Below are 24,498 nucleotides of genomic sequence, written 5' to 3'. Positions count from 1 at the left end.
TGTCTATAAGAATACACTCCTTCTTTTCTTGAATATACAGACTCGTTATCCTCCAGCAAAAGGTTAACAAAGGCTGAGTTTTTCAATTGTTTATGATTCATAACAAGCCAAATACAGACCTTCAAGATCTAAGGGAACAATGAAATCTCAGAACCAATGAAAATACAAGTTTCCATAATATGCATTAAAAGTAAACAAAAACAAGCCTCTCTCTCTCTTTCTCTCTCGCTTGTTTAGTGGGGGAAAAAAAATTTCCCTTTTGATCAACATGTTTACACATACGCCTCTTTTTTTTTTTATTAATTTTTTTTTATTTATTATCTTTATAATGTCACTCGTGACAACGCATGAGAAAGAAGTATTGAACGAAAGACCTCCAACAAAACGTGTGACGTTCGACTTGGAAAATATACAAATTGAAACAATATCAGACTATTCCTCAATTTCTTCTTCTTCAAATGAATCACTACTTGAAAATATACCAAAAAGAGAAGAAAGAAAAGAGACGTTAATAAAGCCCAGTTATTGGTATCCACCTGTGGTGCCAACTATTCAACCACCAAAGAGGTCAACAGAATATACAGAACAACTCATCAGCAAAGTATTACAGAGAGAGATGGCACTTGACCCAATCTTATTTCATAATGAACAACATAAAATACTTTTTGTTAAATTATTAAAAGCAGAAACATTAGATTTTCCAATTGAAAAAGGTAACCTGACAAAAAAAAAGAAAGAAGCGCAAATAACTTAGGAGGATAGGAGAATGTTATGTACATTGTAGTATTCGATATAAAGAACTGAAATCATCATCACATAAGCAGATATTATCACATACAATAAACATAGAGCAGCATGAACTTAGAATGTAAGCAAATCAAATAAATGATGAAAGACTAATATTCTATTCTATACAAGTGATCAAGTGGATCCAACTGAAAATATCACAGTAACTCTTTATGTAAATCAAAAAAAGTCATTTTGGCATAAGCGCATTCGACCTAAAAAGGGCCTTGATCGTTATATTCATCCACAAGAAGGGTCACTTTGTCAAACGACATTTTCAGCTAACCGATTCATGAACAATCATAATAAAGTGACAACAGCTACCTTATTACTCGTCAATGACTGGTATCGATCAAATCATCCAACAGTGAAATATCCTATGGAAAAAGCAGTGGGAAAACTATACATTCAATGTCTTTATTCTCTCAATAAGAATCATAAAACCATGGATGAGGCTATAGTGTTGTAAATATAGAATAATAAACAAGTCCCTTGAAGATGTTTAAAGAAACAAACTTTCTTTCTTTACATACTAAGCCTTACAGAGAATTTTTGGTTGTAGTCTTTCACATTTATCATTAATCCATCGCAAGACTGTCCAGGACAGATGTTAGCAAAAAAAAAAAAAGAAAAGGAGAGAGAGAGCCTATCAAGAGAAGGGTAAAATGAACGTATTGGGGAACTGGGTTGATATGATTGACTCTAGATATCCAATAAAACAATTGACCTATCCAAGGTTGCTGGCTTTGTAAACATATGACTCACTGCTTGTGGATGAAGTTTAGTAACACTCTTTTGATTTATTTTACAATAATAGTAATCTTAATACATGAATAAAAAAAGAAAACATACGACAACGATAGCCTGGTTTCAAGAATTTTGTCTTGCTGTTATTTGTAAAAGAGATGAAGAATCTTTGTGATATCCATCAATTATTGAATAAACATAATGAATAAAGGTAGAATAGCTAATCATTTTCGTAGTATTTGCTTGTCTTTTGATGTTACTGGCTAAAGGAAGTTAAAGAAACAAAGAAGACCAATGTTTTAATCGCTGCTCTCTTACTTTTTTTTTTCCCACTCAAATTGCTTCGTCTAGCCGAACTGTCTTTCACATTGCTTACGTTTACTTATGTCTGCACTTCAGTTATGTTGGATAGGTATAAAAAAAAAGATTACACTTAAACATAAAAAAAAATACGTCTGGGAGGCGATGGACCTCTCGCCTTTGTATGTAGTACATCGCGGCCATGCTGTGCTGATCTCTCACTGCACGGATATTCCATTTAAGAGCTATTCGGAGGGCATTATCTCTGCATGTGCCTGGGAATAGCGTTTCTATCTAAATGAATGAATCCTTGAACTTCTTTACATGTATACTTGTAATAAACCCTTCCTGTAATTTTGTTTAATCTTACAATCTATCCTTCTTATATTCTGGTCAATCGATATGTTTTTGTAAGCTCTTGCTCAACTAAATTCTTGATATTCGCATTCACAATTATAATAATGTACTTGGTCACAGTCATATCATTAGTAGTATATACACTCTTATATAAAACCTAGTTATGGGATATGTATTCTAATATGTTTATGATTTTGCAGTTGGACAGTAGTGGTGCAGAGATTTTTCAATTTTGGATTTGGACGGCTGCAAGTTCGTTGGTGAGGTATAGAACTATTTGAACAGTGCTTGCATACCTTCTGTATGTGGTGCCGAAGTTTCTGTAGAAGTTTTGGAAATTTCAAAGTTCTTTTCCATGGAAGACAATTGCAAAGAGATCGAAAGAAAAGAAGAAACAATGGATCTCATAGTTGCAACTCGAAAGCTGACGCTACAGCCACCACAGCGAAAAGTTGGCTGTGGGGGGCTCAGTCTTAGTGCTGCCATGGTGGCAAAAGACTCTTCTTTTTGCACATTGGGGACAAGCTAACATTTTGCGACAAGCTTCCAAATTTGAAAGCAGGTCTGCAGTTTTCCTCTGGATTGAGATTACTTTTCAGAGTTGTAGTGTTTGTTGGATTAGTGAGTTTGTATTTGTAGTGGGTATTACGTATCCATTCGCGAAAGAACCCCGCTATTTATTTTTGCGAAAACGCCAAATTCCACAGATTTGACTGTGAAGCCTTTCGTCTTGCGCTTATTTGTGTCCATAGAAAATAGGCTCTCTTTTTTTTTTTTTTTTTTAAAAAAAAATAATGTCAGATTATAAGCAACTTTTACTTGAAATTCAAAAAAGACCTGGTAATCGTCTCTGTTTTGATTGTTCTGCTCCTAATCCTCAGTGGGCAAGTGTAAGTTATGGTATCTTTATTTGCTTGAATTGTTCAGGGGTTCATCGATCTTTTGGTGTTCATATCAGGTACAGCAAACATGAGATGAGATGGATGATATTCACCTCTTTTTATATAGCTTTGTGAGATCTATTAGTATGGACAAATGGTTTGACGATCAAATAAAAAAGATGGACGTAAGACATACTTGTACATTCACATCAACAAAACATTAATTTCCTTCATGTCCAGTTTGGTGGCAATGAAAAGGCCAAAGAGTTTTTTGAAGCTCAGCCAGACTATTCATCCAACATGACAACCCATCAGAAATATCACAGTCGGTTTGCTACAGCTTACAGACAAAAGGTGGGTTGAAAAAAGGAGGTGATCAAACAATACTGATGAAGCATATATAGCTCAATGCACAAGCAACAGAAAACGAAACCAAACAACGGTAACTCAGTAAAAAGGTTCTTTTACCAATAAAACTCATTTTTCTTTTTGTAGGCCTGTTACTAGACAAACTTCCAGTAAAAGAAAAAGAAAAAAGAAAAAAAAAGTATAGTCTATTGACCATTCCATTCCATTTTTTTTTTGTCTAGCACCCAAAGACAACAATGAAGAAGAAGACTTTTTCACAGCCACCATTCGTTCCTTGCAAAGTTAAAATGATTTGTTGTTTCGATAGAGGGGAAAACTCAACACATAAAAAGATTTTTTTTTATTCATGTTTTTCAAAAGGATTTAAAGGCAAGACACGTATCAAAGGAGGATTTCGTACAGGATGAGCTTCTACAGACACCTGGATGACATCAAACGGCCGGATCACCTGCCTTCTTTCCTCTGGAAAGATCGCCGGCTCTTGTCCCTCGCCACAGATCGATTTCCGTCGACAGTTGACGGGTGTGGTCTCTGTCTTTTGCCAGATGAGATGAAGGGCCGCGTCTTGAAGATGATCGGATGTGAGAGGGAGATGGAGGGTATGAATACGACGTTCGAGTTGAAAGGGCAAGACCATGACATCGATCACGCCCTCTTGCACGCCGATCACGATCGCATCACACACGTGTCGCTGCAAGGCCAGATAGCAAGACAAGAACAGATGTTGAGCGTTCTCCAACACCTGGTCGGCCGAGCGTCGTCTCAGGTTACAGTGTTCGGCCATCTTGTCCACCTCGACCGGGAACAGGCTGCTGTCGTCCAAGAGGGTCTGGTAGAGTTGGTGGTGGACGATGACATCCGAGTAGCGTGTGAGGGGGGAGGCAAAGTGGGTGTAGAGTGGCAGGTCGAGTCCGTGATGGTAGTAGCGTGAGATGTCGCAAGCCCCAGAGCAGTAGTAGCGTTCGGCCGAGAAGCATTTCAGCACGAGGGCCCGGATCACCTTCTGGGCCTCCTCTTGTTGGATGGCATCGATGGAGGACGCGAGCGAGGTGGGGTCGAGGGGATAGCCAAAGGAATCGAGATAGGCCAGAAGCGATCTCATCTTTCGATCCCGGTGGGCCGGTTGAGAGACCAAGAGGGCCTGTTCGGGAAAGTGGCTGGCGATCCGCTGAGCAACGTGCGTGTTGGCCAACAACTGGAACTCTTCAAAGATGGGCTTTCGGTGGTAGGCGACATCCAGTCGGATGGGTGTCGTGCCATCAAATTGAAATTTCAGTTGGGGTGCCTTTAGCAAATGGCGTTTGGCGTGAAATAAGCAGGCGATGGAGTAGAGGGCCACAATGTCGGCCTCTGTGCTTTCTTCATCAATGCTGTCCACACTCAATATCTCTTGGACAGTGTCTTCTGTCAGTAGCATGATTGAACTATTCGATTCAAAGAGAAAATCAGTTGTGCCTCCAAAGCAAGACAGAAAGGATACTCACTGAATCAACGTTTTCCCAAACCAGATCTCTTCAATCCTTCCATCTTCTGTCATTGTCCAGATCACAGAGAACGCGGGTCGGTCTTGGCCCTGGACCAGCTCAATCGTCTGATGCAGAGGGTCGGGCCACAAGGGAATCTGCTTCAGGACGCCATCGACTGACATCCCACGCGATCTGGCGTCCTTATCCATCTTGGAATCCAACTCGACAAAGGCAGTGATGTCCGAGACGTGAAGGCCGACCTTGATCGTGTCTGTCAAGTGTTCGATGGTCAGTGCGTTTTGCCGATCGGTGCCCAAGGTAAAGCAAGGTAGATGACGAAGATCGAGACGATCTTGATGTTTTTCTTGAATGACATCCACAGCAAGAGGATGAGTACAGATGGTGTGATCAGCAAAGATGGCATCTAGCTGAATCTCGACATTGTGTACATCACCCAACTCCTTTTCGAGTACGCCAAAAGGATGCAAGGAAGTGATTGGCCAACGTCGAATGGAGGCCAAAAAGAGGCGATGTTCAAAGTCATCTGGATTCTCTATGAAGCCTGGGGGTGCTTGTTCGACTGGGATGGCAATGAGCGGAACACGTTTATCGGTTGATTTAAACCAAATGATACGTGGTGGATGAGGATGCTGCTGATCTTCTGGCTTCTTATGACTCGGTCTTGTCAATCCAAGCGTTCTAAAAGCAAAACATGAGATGACATCCAAACCTGTTTTCATTCTTGTTTTACCCCGAAAAGACTTGATTTTGGGCACGGTCCAGGATGGCGACAACCGTTCCACAATATTTAGGAGGCACCAGATCGACATCTTCTTCGCCACCAAACATGATTTCCTTTTCATCTTCTTCATCTGGCTTTCTTATCAACGGCTGCCCATTGTTTCTTGCCAACTTGGCCTCTTCCTTCTCGTGCTTCTCCATCATGATCCGTTCGACCTCAATCAACTTCACCGCCACACGATCCCCTTCCAGAGCCCGGTTTCGATCACGTGAACCACAGATATAGATGTCACTGTTGAGCTCATCCGAAAAGACATACGCATTCGACCGATTCCTCCTGTTGACCCTCAGGATGCCGCTGACCAACACATGCGACTTGAGATGAGGCAAGACAGAGGAAAAAGGGAGGTGAGAAATAAAGAGCGGTTTTCGATTTGGATCGGATGAGATGGAGCCAGTGGAAAGACGCAAGAGTGAGCCGGGTCGACTGGTACTGCTCCTTCTGGCCGTCTGATTGGGTTCAGACAGTCGACGGGTCAGTTTGGCCTCGGTCTCGGCCAGGACATCGGCTCTGGACATCGCCCGTTCTTCATTCACCGGTTGAAGTGAGGCTCGATAGGTGCTGGTGCGTGAGGCGAGTTCGACCGAGCGACGTCGTTGTTCTTTTTTTTTGATTTGCTATTGTCGATGAGTACAGATAAAGTGACAAGTCCTATTTACCTCTGGAAAATCAAATAATCCACGAGTGGATTCAGGTGCCGTTTGACCTTCAAACTCGAATGGGTTCATGAGAGAATGAATGGAAAAAGAAAGTAATGGAATAAAAAAGGTTTTTTATGTATAAAAAGAGTGTCTTTTTTTTAATACAGCATGTATTAAAAAGAAAAAAAGAAGAAATAAAAAAAAAGGCGGGTTACATAAATAAAAAAAAAAAGGAGAGAAAAAAAAAAGAAAGAAAGAGTGAGTGAGAGTGAGTGAGCGTTCAAAAGATAGAATCAAGCGTGTGGGTGTGCAAAAGTACTGTGATTTAAGGAGTTGTATTTTTTTTTGTTTTGATTGAAACTTTGTTTATCTCCCCTTTTTCAGTTGCATGCTTTTATTTTCCTTGACTCTCTTCTGCTTCTTCATTTGATAGCCTTGTCTTTGTATCATTTCTGCTTCTTTTTAAAGTACTTGTCTTGTTTCCTTTCACTGTCTGCTTCTCTTTTGTTTTTTTTTTTTATTGTTGCTGTTGTTAGGTTACACAAAACGCATTTTCTTGCATGAAAAGCAAAAGACGTCTTTTTTTCTTGACTTGAGAATTCTGCCAAAATTCTATTTACAAATTGACGGTCTATACTACAAACACAAACTTGGCCTTTCTTTTGAATGCGATTTGTAGAAAATATGTGTCTTACGGTTTATATTTCAGAGAGAAAGAAAGAAAAAAAAAGGGGGGAGGAGAGAGGGCCAAGGTAAGCATTTATGACCCTCAGTCATCTTTGTAAGAATCTGTTAAAGATGTATTTGTGCACCTGAAAAAGGATAGCTAAAGTGACACCTAAAAAAAGAGGTTGATGCCAACCTTTCATTTATTGTTCTTTTATAAACCAAGATCAGCTTAGTTTGCCGTACATCACTTCCTATTCTTTCTCACATCTTTTTACAGTGGCCAAACTAGAAGGCTCTTTATCCCCTTCCCCTTCCCCTTTATTTTTATTTTTATTTTTTTGGATGATGAAACCTTGACATGCAGACTATGTCATCCGTTTTCTAATACAAAAAATAAAAATAAAACTTTATCATTTCATTGAATACTGTACATATATTAAAATGTGCCTTTTTTTTTGAAAACAACAGTGAATTGCCTAATAGAGAAACAATGAAGATACTATATCGATGTATTTAGAACTTTACACACACAAAAATAAGGGGATTCACTATTTTCCTTTTTTCTTGAGCATTTTAAGGGTAAAAAAAAAAAAAAAAAAAAAAAAAAAGCAAAACAAAAAATATAGAAAGAGGGAAAAGAGAAAAAAAAAGTCCCGCCAATTATGAAGGAATGGCGGGGAAAAAGGGGAGTTTCCATATGCTCGGAGCATTTCGTTTCAAACAGCCAAAAACATATATTTAATCAAACATTTTCGTTTATATTAAATTCGAGTTATAGAAATAAAATGCTTGTATATAAACAGTTTGCTATTTCATTTCTTCTTTTTCTTTTTGTATAGCAATGCATCAACACTTTCCTATTCTTTCATGTACAAATCCAGTTCAATTGTCAGATTTTGTTACCCAAATGGTACCCAAGATATGGACTGGCACACCTTTCTTGACCAGCGATCGTTCAATCACTTTCAACCTGTTTTGTCAAAATATACTAAAGACAACACAGATCAGTAGCTCATGTATCTTGATTGCTTTATTTTACATCTATCGACTCAGATTTGCTTATCCAACCATTCAAGGATCAACCGGTTCAGAAGTCAGATTGTTCACTACCGCACTTATCCTAGCCAACAAATTTTTAGATGACAATACGTTTACTAATAAGGTAATTATACAAACATTTCATCATTCAATACCAAATTTACTCTTCAATTTTCAGTAGAGCTGGTCACAAGTCTCTGGTGTGCCTGTTCACGAACTCAACATTATGGAAATGGAATTCCTATCTGCCCTTCAATATCGAACCTATGTTCATCACCTTCAATTTTATTCTTGGATCAAACAGTGTAATCAGTGGCTCCATCCAATCGTACAAAAACCTTTAAGAAAAAAGAAACGTGTACATCCCTGGCATTATTATTATTATCCTGCAGCATCTTCGGTTGCTACAGCAGCAGCAGCTACTGCAATGAATGTAAATAATTTCATTCCAAAAGGGTTTTAAATGATATTACCTCCTTTTAATCTATACATAATTCTAGTTTATATAAATGTAAATAAATATCCATACACACACACACACACTTTTTTTTTATCTTCCTTTCTTTATGCAAAGTTTAGATTGAAATTATGTTTTTGTGCGTATTTCTTTAAAATTTTACCTGTGAATGTATACAAATGGGGGGAGAAAGACATCAATCAAGAATGGAACTCTTTGAACAGTAACAAGAAAACATTGTCAATCATTGATAAATTATTCAGGTACACATCTCAGCAGGAACTCGTTCCTAGGCCTATCTTTCTTTTTTCAGCACTTGTAACTTGCTGTGATAATAAATCATGATCATCTTGTGAACATTAAAGAACTCTGCTGTCATTCTCTTTGCTTTCTTTTAACTGACAACAGCCATCGTCATCATCATTCCCGTCACCATGACAAGATCATCATGTCAATAGAATAGAGGAATGTTGTGACCTAGGATACAGCAACCTGGCTGCCATCGATAAGGCGCGTTGTTCTATTTCATGCTTTATTCTTGAATCCATTTTTTTTAATATACTACCACTCATGATACAATAGCAAGGAAGAAATAGTCATCAACCAGAATTCAGTGACTCCAAGGTCGCCTGCGTTGACCATGAAAGGCTTGATGTGTTTCATTCACAGTTCCTGGTTGAGCTGTACCAGGACTCGCATTGCTTCATTTTTCTCAGTTGCTCTTCTGCATCACAAAGCATGCCAAGCTTATATCTGCCTTGGAAAACTTCACTTAGAAAGCATCGTAGCAGACAGGTCTTGATTCATACATCTTGTTACAAACTTCAAATGAGCTGACGTCCCTGAAACCCTGTGAGCAAGCCAAAATAACCAAAACGTATCATGTCAACGTACCCTCCCCCCTGCTTTTTTAAAATGATGATATCAGAAACTGCTAGTGACAAGAGCGTCAGCCATCTGTATAGTTGCTTCACCCAGTGGACTCATATACCCTCTCGAATTCAGCTATCATTGTTTTTTTTTTTTTTTTTTTTTTTTTTTTTTTTTTTTTTGCCATCCAAAAATTCAGTTTCCCTCTCAAGCCCTTGTTTATTCTATCCGAGTTGTATTTCACTTGCTGCTATGGTGTACCTCACCGAATGATGCTTCTGGATGTGTTTTGAGCCTTCTCGTCAACACAGCCTTGAACGGGATACTTCATGCATTTCAATTTGGATCTTGACCGTCCATCTTCTTTATCCTTGTTTTTAGCTTGTTCAAAGTAGGATTGAAAGAGACAGGGCCTTTATCAACTGTGGATACGGTCTGGATCCCTACCGCCCAAAAAGGGGGCCGCTTGAATTTGCGCTTTTGTCTTTTTTTTATTTATAAAAAAAAAGAGCCACACGTCTGAGAGCAGTGTGAACCAGAAGGAACAGAGTGTAATCGATTGAACATGCTATTCGAGGTTAAGCCTGCCCTTTTTGAGGGTGACAAACTGCGACACAGCACGAGTGACCAACTGTTTAACAATAAAAGGAAAGCGGGCAATAATAAACCTCCAATGGGCACGCCAGATAACAGAAAGCACGCAGCAGCTGAGAATCCAGAGATCAGGGTTGTCAACAAAAGAAAACTGCTGAAAAGACCAGAGGATGGAGCATACATCATCTTGAGTGAAAGTGAGATGTGGACTAAAGAAGTTGAAAGCATCGATTCATACTCTCCATTTCTTAGGACAACGCACGAAGAGGTGTTGTAAGTCTTCAGTATTAGCAGAAGATAGAGGAATGAATCCTTGAGTCATCACCAGATTCGTTCTGAATAGAACGTTTACGTTTCATGATATTTAAAGTGAGAGGTTGGGGAGAAGTGCTAGACATAGTTATGCCACTAGAAGCTTGGCTCGACTGGACCTCATCTTGATCTCTTCTGTCCTGTGGAGCAGTAGGAGTTTCCCTGGCCATTTTAAATGGCTTATTCTTGCTTTTTGCGCATTCAGCAACAATATGGCCACTAGCACGACAGTTCCAACAAACACGGGATGAATGTTTCTTTGGACAATCAGGGGCGGCATGTCCTTCAGCATGACAGTAGCGACAGTAGGTGGGCATGTCACTCCACACAGCATAAAAGCCGTCATCTTCTGACTGGTACCAAGGAAAATGGTGAGAAAGGAGAGAGAGAATCTGTCATCATTTTTTGGGACCCTTAGTATAGCATAGCCCATAACCATATAGGTGCCGGTGTGGGATTCTCGTAGGATCCCCAAATCAAGAACGGAGCCATAAGGTTCCAAGCTCATTTTCAATTGTTCCTTAAGAATTCCCTCTTTAAGAAAGGGAAGGTTCGATAGTCAAAGTCGAACTAAAGGGACTACTTGGGACCAGGGCATATTTTTCAATTTGGTAGGAGGCTCTGGTGCCTGTGGTCGTTGAGTGACTGCATTGATTGACTGATGAGGCCTTTTGTCGGAAGGAACCACGAAATGTAAAAAACAAAAAAGTCTTCTTGATGTGATGTTGGCAACCATACATAGAGCATGCTTTTTCATAAAATAAAATTCTTTAAATCACTAAACTAAGGATGAGGAGTAATAGTGACAATGCTTTACAAATCAAAGGGTATGTTTATGGGAGAACCTATTTTTAAGCTAGGACACCAGGTTCTTCTTGTCCAATTTGTTTCCATTTCAACAATGTCATTGTCATTTGATGGTGATCGCCGATAAGATGAGCTCTTCTTTTTTAATAACACCATGTAATAAACGACCATTTTTTATTGAGTAATGCTAATATTTTTTAATATAATGCAGAAATAGAAGGGATATATATTATTTACCTTCATGAATTTCAAACGAGGGATGGCCTTTACTCTTAAAACTGATAAATCGTGAACAAAGTAGGATATATCAACAGACCCAAGGTGCTGTACGGTATAAAGACCGGACGCGACGAGTTTCGTTAGCTTGATTTCTCCTTCCAAACCGTTCGCTTGGAAACTAGGAATAATTAACCGTCTTGCATCTTTTGTTTGCATGAACTCTTGGTTGGTCATATCATCCAATATAACTTTAGATGATCGAAAAACTTTTAAATGATCCTTAGTGAATTTTCCGGATCCAAGCTTGTCATTTGCAAATTCGCAATTGGATACATCATGATAGCTGTCACTGACTCTAGTTAGCACACGCAAATCAATACGATCTCCCATAACGATTTCGTCTGGTAGTCCTTTTTTTTTTTTTTTTCCAATTGCAGTCATGGATAACAAATTAGCTCTTGCTTTAAAACATTTGGGGCTCTTGTGTTGTTCGATAACAATTGGTTGCCCTTTGTAAGTCCCATCCGAATTACAGAGCAATCCAACTGTCAGACGGGGTTTACTTTTTTTAGGCCATCAGGCGACTCGGAGGAATATATGATTCTTCTTGGTGGTTGCTGGTAATATAGACCTGTTTCATCAAAGTTCATGATATCTACAGGATCATACGGCCCAAGAAGTTCTTTTATCTTTCTCAATTCGTTCTGAATATTTTCAGAAGTGATGTCTACCAAGGCACTTTCACTATGCATTGGCCTGCATTTTACTCCAATTCGCTTAAAAAGTTTGGTGAGCCATCCAGAAGAAACTGAAATTTCATTTTCAAGGGTTCTATACTTCACTCAAGCAATATGTCTTACATATCGAAGGATTGAGTCTCGATTGACTGGCAGATCGCTATTGTTCATGCCTGCAACAAATTTTACTACTTCATCAAATTGAGGATAGCGTGTTGTTTTTAGGCTTTTGTCATTATTGACAACATTATTATTACTATATAACATTTCAGCATTTTTGAGAATGTTTGATATAGTCTGTTGGGCAAGTGGTTGATCTAAATTGAATTTCTTCATAGCACATTCACCTAATTCTGCTTGATTAATCTGGCCAGTAGCATTTTGATCCAAAAGCTCAATTTTTGAGAAAGAAAGGCGTACACGTTTATTATTAGACATTTTTTTATAGATATAATCTAAACAAAGAAAATAAATTTTGTTGTCATATATTTATTCTCATCAAAAGTATTTTGAGACTACGACTCGTATATTATCCTTCCATCAACTTTGATCAAGTCTTAAAAGCAAGCTTTGATTTTTTAATATCCTTACGCAATTACTAAATCTATACCAACCGACAGTGGCCTATGTGGAAACATGTTGCACAAACATATCTATTATGCAGCTACAATACATATTAAGTGATTTCAATTTTTTAACAGCTACGAATTTCGATTTAAGGGTATGTTCTATTTAAGGGTGGATATTCCAAAAACTTTGGTCACTCTTAAATAGAGCGACTACTGTACCAACAAATTTGACCAGCGTCGGGATCTTTGACAAGACGGTCCATTATCGCCTCTTCTTTTCAGCATTGCGCTGGAACTCTTTCTTCGACATATCCTTCAAGATTTTTCCTTTCAAGGTTTTCAATTCCAATTTGTGAGCAACTCGGCCACCACAACACCCAATACCATGCTTCCTCCCTTAAAAGTACTTGCCTATGCGGATGATATATATGTGTGTGTGTCCTGTTGCATTCTACGGATGATTACTGTCGTCTACGCCACCATTTAGACCGCTATGGGTCTATATCTAATGCTAAGGTTAATATTCACAAGACTGAAGCATGTTCTTTGGATGGACGCTCCTGTCCAGAGTGGATTGCTTTTCTAGCAGCACAAGGTATTTCCAAGTGGCACGATCGTTCGTCACCTAGTCCACTTCGATGCCTTGGCTTTCCCTAATTCAGTCCTTTCATCAATGTCGTTATCTAGCACAGCAGTTACTACAGACAGTGAAATCTCAATGTATTATGTACTCTCAATGTAGGCTTTCTATCAAAGGATGTGTTATCATAATGAATACATTCATACTTTCTAAATCGTGGTATGTTCTGCGGATGGTCCATTTGCCAACTACCTTCTTTCGACAGCTCAATTCTGTGATGTATCAGTTTGTCTGGTATAACTGCAAACTTAAGATCAATTACAGGCAGTCGTGTTTAGATCCAAAATTAGGTGGGTTAGGTGTTTTGGACCCAGGAATTCAACGACACAGCTTATAGATAATCTAGACTCGTTAACTCCTGGAAGTCAACCACCCTCAGTCTTGTAGTCAACCTAACTTGCTAGGTCACATACATCGATTCCATTCAGGAAATACTGGGACAAGACTGACTCTCTTTTTCCCTCTCTTGCGATTACATCCTGCTTCTCACGCCAATAGCTTTATGCAAAACATATATGAGGTGCTTGATTCTTTTTGATATGCAGATACACAGCAGGCAAAGTGTACTCTTACCACACTTCTCCGCTTGCCTCTGTCTGCTATAGTCGCTATGATTCCTACTGATTATTGGATCACTCGATCACGACACACAAAAACCTCAAGGTGTCTCAATTTTTTACGTATGATCACCACTTTGGATGTATACAACCTTTATTCTCATCTGACCAGCCTTCCTCCCCTCATCTGGTTTCCAAGTGAAGTCGAGATATTCATAATCGTATCATCAAGCTAAACCAGTTTATCTGGCTTCATATATTGAATCAACATAAGCCATTGAGGGAAGTAGATGATTCAGCGTTCATCAATGCCTTCTGTTCGCAGACTCAATGGATCAATTACAAACCTAAACCATTTCGGTTGTCTCTAATACAGCGATCTTTACCATCATCGGCAATGTCACCAATACCAACTTCCCAAGTGGTCACTTTTTTGGAAACTGCCTGTTTCGCCTGAAAGCCGGTCTTTATGGTATCGTCTATTCCACTGTAAACTCTATAGCCAATCACTTCTTTCAAGATTTGATAACGGTTTGACCTCTTCACGATGTAAACCTTGTTCTGCTAATAATGAAGATCTACAACACCTCTTCGTGCGTTGTCCTAAGAAATGGAGAGTATGAATCGATGCTTTCAACTTCTTTAGTCCACACCTCACTTTCACTCAAGATGATGTATGCTCAATCCTCTGGTCTTTTCAGCAGTTTTCTTTTGTTGACAACCCTGATCTCTGGATTCTCAGCTGCTGCGTGCTTTCTGTTATCTGGCGTGCCCATTGGAGGCTTGATATTGACGGCTTTCCTTTTATTGATAAACAGTTGATCACTTGTGCTATGTCGCAGTTTGCCACCTTCAAAAAAGGGCAGGCTCGACCTTGACTAGCATGTTCTATTGATTACACTCTGTTCCTTTTGATTCACACTACTCTCAGACGTGTGACTCCTATTTTATAAATAAAAATAAACTATTTATTTGCAAAAAAAAGTATGCTATTTATACACATTAGAATCACAGCTGCATCTATATATATATACAAACAGTTGCTTACCTTTTCTCCTCTCATTCCTCTTCTTTTATACTTGATTTGTAGGTCAACTTATGATTGTGCCTTGCCTGGTGATATAAATGGTTGTTAAAAAGAAAAGAGCATGAGGCTTTTATGAGAGGATTTGATTTGGCATCTGCCTGGACTGTGTATTCCTTTTGATGTGCTCTACTGAGCAGTACCTATGTATTTTTTTTTTCTTTTTCCCTCCATTTAGTTTATTCTTGAGATGGTTCTGAATTCCAATGGGATTGTCTGGTTAGCTATTTCATGTAATACTACGCGGTAGTCATTGCATTTGTTTTCATAGATCCGCATGAGCTGCACGTTGGGCGATGTGTTGTCTTTCCATGCTTCTTTTAACTCGCATCCACTCCCCACGTGTCACTTGTTTTTCACTACGGACACTTTTAAAAAAATTTAAAAGAATGCAATGAGACCAGAAAGGTCATGAACACGGTCTTGTGGACGGTGCTTTTGAGCATGCTGCTTCTACTTTTCAATAGTGTATTGTTTTGTAAAGACAGAAACGAAAAATGATGTAGGAAATCAGGCATAGTCAATTCAAGTGGGACGTGTTAGAGAGAAAAAGAAACAAGAGGGTCTATTGCTGGGTATGAAGTGAATCACATTGAGCTGTCCACTACACATGTCGTAGGGTCCTGTACTGATTGCATGAATTCAGTGAAACAAAAAAAAGGGGATGCTCTTCTGCATAGGGTAAGTAAAGACACGGCTGGAAATAAGGGTGAGGTACTTTAGAAAAGCACGTTTGGCATGATTGTATTGTTCTCACATTTGAACATCAAACACTTCATTTTTATCATTCATTTCAGGCAGGTAGATTGTAGTGGATGATTCTGAACAGAGTAAGGTACCAGATGAACCCGCATACACTATTTATCAGCCGAAAGCCCAAAGGACTGTCCTGAATCTTTTTTTTTTTTCTTTTTTTACGCGTCCTTACTGGACTGTCTTCTTTTCCGACAAATTCAATTTCAGCCTGTCCTGTGGCGTACGAACACTACTGACTAACATCATTCAGTGAAAGTATCTGTGTTCTAGAGCCCATTTGAATCAAGAAGACAGGTATCTGAGGCGTGTAGCTCCAGGTACATGCTAATCTTTCCAAAAGGTTCACTGCTAATAGTGATTTTGAATGTCCATGTCTGGCAAGTTCTGCCTGTGGTGGCTTTTTTTTTATGTGGAGAATTTAAAATGGGGTTGCGGATAACAACTGTAGGACAAATTTGGTTTCTAGGAGATAGTATCATAAGCAGCAATCCATTAGCCAAAGCTATATGAGTTACTATGTATGTTAGCCGCGGTAAATGTCGGAGCAGCAAGAAGTTTAGATTTTCTCCAGGCGTCCATAGGGTGGCCATTGTATGTCAGCTTCCAGGGATTCTTGGGTAGAGTTATCCTTTAGCAAGAATTCTTTGCATTTCAGAAGACAGGGGAGCTTTTTGTGAATGCTTGCATCTGTAGATAAGCTTGCATGGATTTGTAGTGATGTATGTGTATTGGAAATAATGTACATCAAAGTACAGCCAGGGTAATGTGCCAATCAATAGAAATCGTCAAATTAAAGTGGCTAAATATTTTCCTTAAAAAAAAAAAAAGGGAAAGATGGTTTATATCTTCAATGAAATGTATTCTCAGTTCATTTGATAAGATGGAATAGAACCACTATCCTTTTATTTCTAAAGAGTGTCTTCAAAAAGGATTTTTCTTGTGCAAAACTCAAGCAAGGTGTTCATGATTTGAAAGGTGTAATATGTAATTAGGTTTACGTGTGTTCTCTATTACTGGCTATCATATGACAAATGTAATATTATTATTATTAATCTGCGCCGAAAAACTTGAAGGATAAAAATAACTTTCTGAAATGTTATTGTCACTCTTCCACAGTAATGTCACACAACGTCCAACCTGGGGGCTGTGCCTGTTGTACGAAGATCAATGCGTGTTATTTTTATCAGTGTGAGTTTTCCTGGAATTCACCAAAAAAACTTTCTTTACTTTTATAGACAAAAACTTTTTTTTTTCCAAGATTGGGAATATAAATAGTCCCTATCCTTTCCCCCCCCCTTTCTTTGCTTTTCTTTATAAAAAAAAATGAAATCCATTTCATTTATTGTCTTTGGTGTCTTTTCTACACTGGCATTAGCTCAAAATACGACATATCCTGTCTCTGGTAAGGTGCCTACACCTAAAGCCGAATGGCTCGATTTGATTAAGAATGCCACGATTACACCTGCTCCAGTTTTAAAGAGCAATGGTGATGACGGACCCAGTACGAGTGGTGAAGACAAATACTGTGATTGGGCCAAGTCAGGCTGTACCGGTTCCAGTCTTTATGATTGTCCCAAGGGACAGTGGGGATTGACCTTTGATGATGGACCTTCTACTTTCTCTCCCAGCTTGTATGATTTCTTGAAACAAACGAATCAAAAGGCTACCTTGTTCATGATTGGTGCTAATGTGGTTCAACATCCAGAGATTGTCAAGCGTGCTTATGATGAAGGTCATGAAATCGCTATCCATACTTGGTCTCATCCTTACCTCACTACCTTGACAAATGAACAAGTAGTTGCTGAGTTAAAGTGGACTGAATTGGCCATCAAGGAAATCATTGGTGTTTCTCCAAGATTATTTAGACCTGTAAGATGCACTTTATGAAAAAAGAAAGAAGTCTAATGTGTTTATAGCCTTATGGTGATATCGATAACCGTGTGAGAGATATCGGTACTGCTCTTGGTTTTACTTGTAAGTTTCTTTATTTTATTTCATTCGTGTGTTTAACATAGTTGCCCCCTTGAATAGCTGTCATTTGGGATCACGACACAAATGATTGGATGGTAAGAAAAAGGATAATCATTGTTTGCATGTTTATTTATTAATTATTATTCTAGTTGGCTGAAAATGCTGCTGGTTTCAAATCAGAATTCATCGATGGTAACTTTACTGAATGGGTTAAAGAAGCCAATACATCATCCACAGGTGGACTTTCTTTAGAACACGATATTACCCAAGTAACCATTAATGCTGCTATCAAGAACTTGCCTGCTCTTCAAGTAAGTAGAATGCATATAAATTTAAATACTCCTTTCCCTTTCTCACATGTGTAAATCACGATTAGAAAGCGTATGAAGTTGTCACTGTTGGTCAATGTAGTGGTGTTTCTTCTTATAAAGAATCCAATACGACTGTATCTGTTAATTCAACAGCTGCTGCCAATGTAACCACAGCCTCTTCTACTACTATCTCTATTTCTGTAACCCCTGTTGCCACACCCCTTGCTTCCAATGTTGCTGCTGCTTCTGATGCCTCTTTAAGCCCCAACAAGGCTGCTGCATCCACCACTTCTTCAGCCTCCACTGTGACATCGTCACATGTATTGTTATTATTATCTGTTGCCATCTTTGTCTCTTTGGCTTAATTTTTTTTTTCTTTATTTTTCTTTTGTAATTTTTGTAACAAGTATAATTTAGTAAGTTGACAGAAAATAATAATAAAAAGAATCTTCTTTATTTTCCTTAAGGGGACAGGGGGTGTAAATACTCCCTCTTTTTTTTTTATTTATTTACAACATAAAGACAGAAAATAACGCGAGACATTTTTAATCAATGCACCAACATTGTTTATAACATTGACTTGGATCCAGTGGAAGGGGACCAATAAGTAACAGACTTTACTTCGATGACAAGTAAAGTAAAATTTGAATAGGCTTCTTCCAATAACTCTTGTAACTGGCTGTGTTGAAACCAACCTTTTTCATCGATTCCTTCAATCTCCAAAGCATCCACTGTTTTCTTTGCTAGCATATTGGCTCGCATGTCAGCAGTAAAAAGGATGAATTGACGCAATCTTTCTGCTTCCCAAGGATTGATTTCTTTCTGCCTTTCAAAGGCTTCAAGGGCTAAACTCTTTTTATCACTCGGTTGCTGATTACCCGTAGGATGAACATAGGCGTTCCAATCCAGTAAAGAAAAATCCTTGCTGACTATATGAATTCTACCTCCGATACGGAACTGGCTCATGGTTCCATTCATATACCTTTTTTTTTTGTAAGAAACACATCATGAATCCCCCCTCCCCATTTTTCACTTTTACCAATTAATTTCCGTATTTGGGTTATTTTGAATCTCTTTTATCTTTCTTGAACGTCTGTCGGTAATGACGACCAATAAATCACTTTTATATCCAGTTTCTTCTTTATAATGTTCTGCTAAAAACCCTCGCATGACGACTGTACGTACTGCAGGTGTAAGATCAGGTCGAACAGTAGCCAGTGAACTGTAAGTGGCTGATGTTCCAATCTTTTCTATATTTTCATTTAAGCTTGATTTCAAAAAAGATTTCCAAGTCATCATTTTTATATAAAACAAAAAAAAAAAAAAAAAAAAAAAAAAAAAAAAAAAAAAAGGGTTATTTATTAATAAGGTGATATCATGTAAGTTAAAATTAAAGATCAGACGTATGTATATATTGTCTAACGTCGAACGGTTCCACTACGGGATACTTGTTGTTGATATAATCTATCCAATTCAGCTTCCAACTGCTTGATTTGTGAATGTTGAGACTCTAAATCCTTATTTAAACGATCTCTTTCATTAATCAACTATATTTCATAGGTGAATCAAACAATTATTTCATGCTTATCCTGTCTTCATATTACCTGCTGTTCCCATTCTCTGAATCGAACTTCTTCACTCTTGACTTTGGAGGTAAACGATTTACGAAGCTCTTCTTCCTTTTCACGGAATTTAGGATTCTCAATCTTTTTAACAGCCCTATAGAAACAGGTTTGTTATAAGCCCAATCCAACCTCTCTCTTTGACTTACTTTGGCTCACCAAATTTACGCGTCGCCATCTGTTGTTGTCGATAGTTTTCATAGTGGACTTCTTCTGTGGTTGACATCAAGTCCAGCATATGGGTGCGGATCAGTAAATTTCGCAACTTTTTAAAATCACAGTGCTCTTCATTTTCAACTTCAGCAACACCCCAACTGTACTCACGGCCCCTCACCTGTCTTCCATCGGCCGTTTGAACAAGTTGGGTGGAGCCGATGATGGCAAATGGAGAAGCATAAGCAATGTCTTGATTACGCTTCGTGACCTCTTCGTCTTCACTTTCAACAGGACAGCAATAGGCGTTAATATGATGATTCTCGATTGCTTGACGGATCTATTGTGTTGTTTAAGATAAACAAAGCTATTTTTCTTTTTGTCATTTACGTTTTGTTTAAATATGGCTAAATCATGAGGCGTTAACGTGTCTGCTTTTGCAATCACAGGAATCAAATTGACTCGAGATCCAAGACGTTTCATGATTTCAATATCCAAAGGTTTCAAGCTACACAATCCACATCAGTCTCTATCCAATTGGATTTCTTGTGCCCTCTTACCTGTGTCCGCTGGGTTGAATGAAATAAAGACAGGCATGGACACGCATATCAATTTTGCCTTGTCTTTTGGGCTGTTGTTCCTGAAGCATGAAACTTTCATGCTGATCATCAAGGAATTCAATAATAGGCACCCAGCTTTCTCGATTATTCACATAATCACCAAATCCAGGTGTATCAATCACTGTCAGATTAACACGAAACATTCTTTCCTCAAGTTCTTTTCTGGATGTCAATCAAAAGGCCTTTTTTTTTATGATTTTACTTACCTGCTTTAGTAATCTCAATATCTACCGTCCTATCCAATTGTTTCTCATGCCTTTTTTCAGGTATTTTATAATTCTTGATCGTCGTAGCAAAGAGCGTGTTGATAAACGTCGTTTTCCCAAGCCCAGATTCACCTAGGGTTCAATCATGTTTAGAAGAATTGTTTGCATTCATTTCAACAAAAAGACTTACCACAGACCATCAGGGTAAAGTGAGTTCCTTTTTTGGAAATAATTCGATGCTTTTGGTTTGGTAGATGAGCAACACCAATACCAGATGAAGAGAGTGTAAGAGTCGACATGAAGAAGCAGTAGAAGACGAGAGAAAAAAAAAAAAATTGCAAGACACAATCATGTGGCACATGAGTTAAATGGAAAAAAGCCAGGCTAGTGTAACGATTTGTAGGTCGCACAAAGAGAATATATGTTCACTCATCTATACTTTTTTCGGAAACTATTCACACACCTCCTAGAAACATTTGGCGCTACCGCAAATGGCAAAAAAGCCAAAGATCTCACCATGATGCATGTTTGGATGGAACATGGTTGAGCAAAACGTTGAAAACATCCATCGTGCTGTGAACAACGGAGGAGAGCAAGCCGCAACAGATACGATGGCTTGCTACTTTGAAAATAGAGATGCAGATGATCTTGTACAGCAAAAGGGCATAGGGTTCTCACTTGCCCTTGGAAATAGATGGATCCATCCCCCACTTTAGAGATTACAACTGCAATCAAACAACTTCCAGGGCGAAAAGTTCCGGGCGTTGACCACCTGTGGAATGAGATGTTGAAACCACTTGTACCAATGCGAGCACCTCTTCTTTTGTCTCTTTATAAGCTTTGCTGGACATGGGCATACATCCCTACCTATTGGCGCATCGCATACGTGATATCCAAAAAAGGCACTTTAAACGATTCAGGCCATTACAGACCGATCGGTTTAGCATCGATTTTCTGCAATGCACCGGTGCTTTGCCGCATGCTTCCTCTCAGAAAGGCTGCTCTTGCTCTTGACATTGCCCAAGGTGGATTCTGTGAAAACCGTGGCGTTCTTGACCAAGTCTCATGCCTTGCAGGGGGTCGGTGATGTTTTGAAGGCTCGAAAGGACATCATACCCATTTAACTTTCCTTGAGGCGAAAGCAGCTTACGACACAGTGAACCGCAATAGATTCTGGAGTGCCGTACAATATCTTGCTTCGCCACCTCTCTTGGCCTTGCTTAAAAAAGCCCTCTTTGATGCTATTCACATTGAGGCACTTTTATCTCATGTTGTCTCTTGTCAATTCTCACCAAGAACTGATGTTTCATAAGGTTCGACATGGTCCTTTTTCCCTTTTAACATATAGAAACAAAAGGGTACTTTACCTGTACCTTTCCTACACGGATAATATTTTATATCACGGATCAATAGGTAGTGTGTACGATAAGACTGATAGAAAATAGATTATGGATCCGTATTCTTCTATTGCTATATTTACCATCGCAAGTATTTATCCATAGCATCTTCGTATGCAATTAAATAGAGCGACTACTGTACATGTTCATAGCTTATGTACTTTTTATAGTGTAGATATTAATACATGTACCATGTAGCTGACGAAATGCCCTAAGCATTATGCAGATCTCTACATAGTTAAATATAGGCAATTGAAGGTTATTTACCAATCTATTTTAGTAGATGTACATACATGTTTATAAATCTGCATTTTCATGTACTCATAATATTAATTTTTGATAATGCTTTATTGCTATACAATGACTATCTTTGGAGTACATAATATGCTTTAGAAATAGTAATGCGGTTTTGGATCCAAGGTAGTACAGTATAAATTATGTGGGCTGTTTATGGAACATATCACAAAGTGCTATGCTTGATATACAGTCAAATTGTTTAAGAGCCATGTGAGTGATCTCACATGATATTAAGGAAATTATTTGGATAAATACGACATATGAGGTATTTTTTATTTGTTTTATAGAAAATAACGTACTTTTAGAGCATAAACTAATGTCTTTTTGACTCTTGATAAAATTGTTTAAAACAATATATTAATACAAGTTATCTTGGCTATTGATCCTTCATTTTCAATGATATGACAAAATCACTAACATATAAAAAAAAGATTACTAGAAGAATGCTTAAACTATACAGTTAATAAAGTAACGACAGACTTTAATTGGAATGAAACTGGCATGAAAAAAAGGTATAATACATATTCAACAGTGATATTGATCTTTGGTGTAACGAGATATTGCCCAATTTAAGAAATTATTGGTCGTTTTCTGTATCTATTCTTGTATACAATGGTTCCAGTCTCCATTGGTCACTTTTTTGAAAATTGGATCACACTAAAAAAAATAAAAAAGAGCCTCATTTGGTTGCTTTTTGATAGCTGCTTTTCTGATAAGCAATACTAATCCACTTTTTAAAGGGATATTTTATTCAAACATTTAGGAAAAAATGTTTATAAAGTATTGGATGTAGCTTTGTATGTTTTGAAGTGGCACTTTATCGCAAGCATATATCATTCGCGAGGTAAGTGTTTCATTGTTTTTAAGCTTCTCTCTCTTGACATGATCCTTCATGTCCTTTCAGAACCACTCAATAGGGTTCAGCTCGGGTAAGTAAGGTGGGAGGTATACCGGTATATAACCACGACGAGATATGATAGGATCAATGATGTCATGAACGTGGATGGGAGCGTTATCCATCACAATGTGGTATCCCTTCATTTCTGGAAATGGATCCATAATGTCCATCGTATCAACAACAAACTGCATAAAGTGGCTACCAGTAGTGCCCTTGTGCAGAGTAAGGCAATTTCCAGGAGCTTTTCTTTTCGTAGCGCCAACTACCTTTCTCCTCTTAACATTTCCAGCCTCTCTGACACTTACGTTGACAGCACCAACAGATGATATTGCACCAAGAGCAGCCTTTGAGACAGCCCTTGTAGATGATATGACTTTAATGACTGGCTCTCCAACCTTTGACCAAGCTTTTCCTCTAGTCATATTGATATTGAAACCGGACTTATCAAGAAACACAATTGTTATGATAGTCAGTTCCTTTAGCAAGCCATTCAGCAACCCAAACTGCTCTGGCTTCAATAGTTTCAGGGCTGTTTCGCTGAGCTGGATGACGAGTGGTACTCTTCAAGCTAAGGTTGCACTCTTCTTTCATAAATTCAGCAACTCGAGACTTCTTGATTGAGAGCCCTTCAAAACCTTTTATAAGCTCATTCATACCATCGCCAATAGTCGCTGTAGGCTTTTCATCATAAAAACGTATCAAATGATCTTTGAGCTGGCCGTTCAGCTTTGAGGCTGGTCTCTTTCCTCCATTTTTGAGCTGTATACTTGCTGAAGCTTGCAAGTTTACAAGCATCGTCATGATTTAGCATTTTTTCGAAAGCGTAATGTATGTACATTTCTCTCTGTTTGCTTATGTAAATTGTATACTCAGAAGATGTTGGGTAGAAAGTGCTATTGGTATTATTTTCTCAATAAAACAACTCAAGATGAATACGGTTAATTATGTAAACGTATTTACTTGACAAGGGTTTATTCTGGAATGATTTTATTAATTGTATTTGATATCTAATTTTGTCCAAAGCTAGTGTACTTACATTACATCATGAAGCACTCGTTATCTATTGATCCCTTCTTTATTGATACAGTAATCGCTCTATTTAAGAGTGACCAAAGTTTTTGGAATATCCACCCTTAAATAGAACATACCCTTAAATCGAAATTCGTAGCTGTTAAAAAATTGAAATCACTTAATATGTATTGTAGCTGCATAATAGATATGTTTGTGCAACATGTTTCCACATAGGCCACTGTCGGTTGGTATAGATTTAGTAATTGCGTAAGGATATTAAAAAATCAAAGCTTGCTTTTAAGACTTGATCAAAGTTGATGGAAGGATAATATACGAGTCGTAGTCTCAAAATAC

At 38.3% G+C, this 24,498-nt stretch overlaps 10 protein-coding genes across 10 annotated transcripts; 5 read left to right on the top strand and 5 right to left on the bottom strand.

Moving 5' to 3' along the window:
• Positions 1-328: 328 nt before the first annotated feature.
• On the top strand, positions 329-1,255 carry RO3G_10898 (uncharacterized protein; the record flags this gene model as incomplete). Its single annotated transcript, XM_067665482.1, has 3 exons — positions 329-713; positions 850-868; positions 919-1,255. 3 exons carry the CDS (start codon positions 329-331, stop codon positions 1,253-1,255), a joined length of 741 nt encoding a protein of 246 aa, XP_067521583.1.
• A 1,729-nt stretch (positions 1,256-2,984) lies between these two features.
• On the top strand, positions 2,985-3,434 carry RO3G_10897 (uncharacterized protein; the record flags this gene model as incomplete). The annotated part of the gene is made up of 3 exons (XM_067665481.1): positions 2,985-3,148; positions 3,199-3,256; positions 3,312-3,434. The coding sequence occupies 3 exons, from the start codon at positions 2,985-2,987 to the stop codon at positions 3,432-3,434; spliced, it is 345 nt and encodes a 114-aa protein (XP_067521582.1).
• A 346-nt stretch (positions 3,435-3,780) lies between these two features.
• Positions 3,781-6,436, bottom strand: RO3G_10896 (uncharacterized protein; the record flags this gene model as incomplete). Its single annotated transcript, XM_067665480.1, has 4 exons — positions 3,781-4,864; positions 4,925-5,605; positions 5,658-6,325; positions 6,368-6,436. 4 exons carry the CDS (start codon positions 6,434-6,436, stop codon positions 3,781-3,783), a joined length of 2,502 nt encoding a protein of 833 aa, XP_067521581.1.
• Positions 6,437-7,859: 1,423 nt separating this feature from the next.
• On the top strand, positions 7,860-8,565 carry RO3G_10895 (uncharacterized protein; the record flags this gene model as incomplete). Its single annotated transcript, XM_067665479.1, has 3 exons — positions 7,860-8,180; positions 8,238-8,489; positions 8,557-8,565. 3 exons carry the CDS (start codon positions 7,860-7,862, stop codon positions 8,563-8,565), a joined length of 582 nt encoding a protein of 193 aa, XP_067521580.1.
• Positions 8,566-10,264: 1,699 nt separating this feature from the next.
• Positions 10,265-10,606, bottom strand: RO3G_10894 (uncharacterized protein; the record flags this gene model as incomplete). The annotated part of the gene is made up of 1 exon (XM_067665478.1): positions 10,265-10,606. One exon carries the CDS (start codon positions 10,604-10,606, stop codon positions 10,265-10,267), a length of 342 nt encoding a protein of 113 aa, XP_067521579.1.
• A 1,551-nt stretch (positions 10,607-12,157) lies between these two features.
• Positions 12,158-12,490, bottom strand: RO3G_10893 (uncharacterized protein; the record flags this gene model as incomplete). Its single annotated transcript, XM_067665477.1, has 1 exon — positions 12,158-12,490. The coding sequence occupies one exon, from the start codon at positions 12,488-12,490 to the stop codon at positions 12,158-12,160; it is 333 nt and encodes a 110-aa protein (XP_067521578.1).
• A 1,898-nt stretch (positions 12,491-14,388) lies between these two features.
• On the top strand, positions 14,389-14,696 carry RO3G_10892 (uncharacterized protein; the record flags this gene model as incomplete). The annotated part of the gene is made up of 2 exons (XM_067665476.1): positions 14,389-14,435; positions 14,465-14,696. 2 exons carry the CDS (start codon positions 14,389-14,391, stop codon positions 14,694-14,696), a joined length of 279 nt encoding a protein of 92 aa, XP_067521577.1.
• A 2,636-nt stretch (positions 14,697-17,332) lies between these two features.
• RO3G_10891 (uncharacterized protein) lies at positions 17,333-18,305 on the top strand (the record flags this gene model as incomplete). The annotated part of the gene is made up of 5 exons (XM_067665475.1): positions 17,333-17,527; positions 17,575-17,632; positions 17,690-17,724; positions 17,779-17,940; positions 18,006-18,305. The coding sequence occupies 5 exons, from the start codon at positions 17,333-17,335 to the stop codon at positions 18,303-18,305; spliced, it is 750 nt and encodes a 249-aa protein (XP_067521576.1).
• A 670-nt stretch (positions 18,306-18,975) lies between these two features.
• On the bottom strand, positions 18,976-20,840 carry RO3G_10890 (uncharacterized protein; the record flags this gene model as incomplete). Its single annotated transcript, XM_067665474.1, has 8 exons — positions 18,976-19,190; positions 19,364-19,487; positions 19,545-19,659; positions 19,712-20,055; positions 20,106-20,223; positions 20,276-20,456; positions 20,542-20,673; positions 20,732-20,840. 8 exons carry the CDS (start codon positions 20,838-20,840, stop codon positions 18,976-18,978), a joined length of 1,338 nt encoding a protein of 445 aa, XP_067521575.1.
• Positions 20,841-23,135: 2,295 nt separating this feature from the next.
• Positions 23,136-23,555, bottom strand: RO3G_10889 (uncharacterized protein; the record flags this gene model as incomplete). Its single annotated transcript, XM_067665473.1, has 1 exon — positions 23,136-23,555. The coding sequence occupies one exon, from the start codon at positions 23,553-23,555 to the stop codon at positions 23,136-23,138; it is 420 nt and encodes a 139-aa protein (XP_067521574.1).
• Positions 23,556-24,498: the final 943 nt, after the last annotated feature.

The sequence above is a fragment of the Rhizopus delemar genome, genomic scaffold (assembly GCF_000149305.1).
Source record: "Rhizopus delemar RA 99-880 supercont3.8 genomic scaffold, whole genome shotgun sequence".
Classification (NCBI taxonomy): domain Eukaryota; kingdom Fungi; phylum Mucoromycota; class Mucoromycetes; order Mucorales; family Rhizopodaceae; genus Rhizopus; species Rhizopus delemar.
This window is presented reverse-complemented; position numbering and strand designations above follow the sequence as displayed.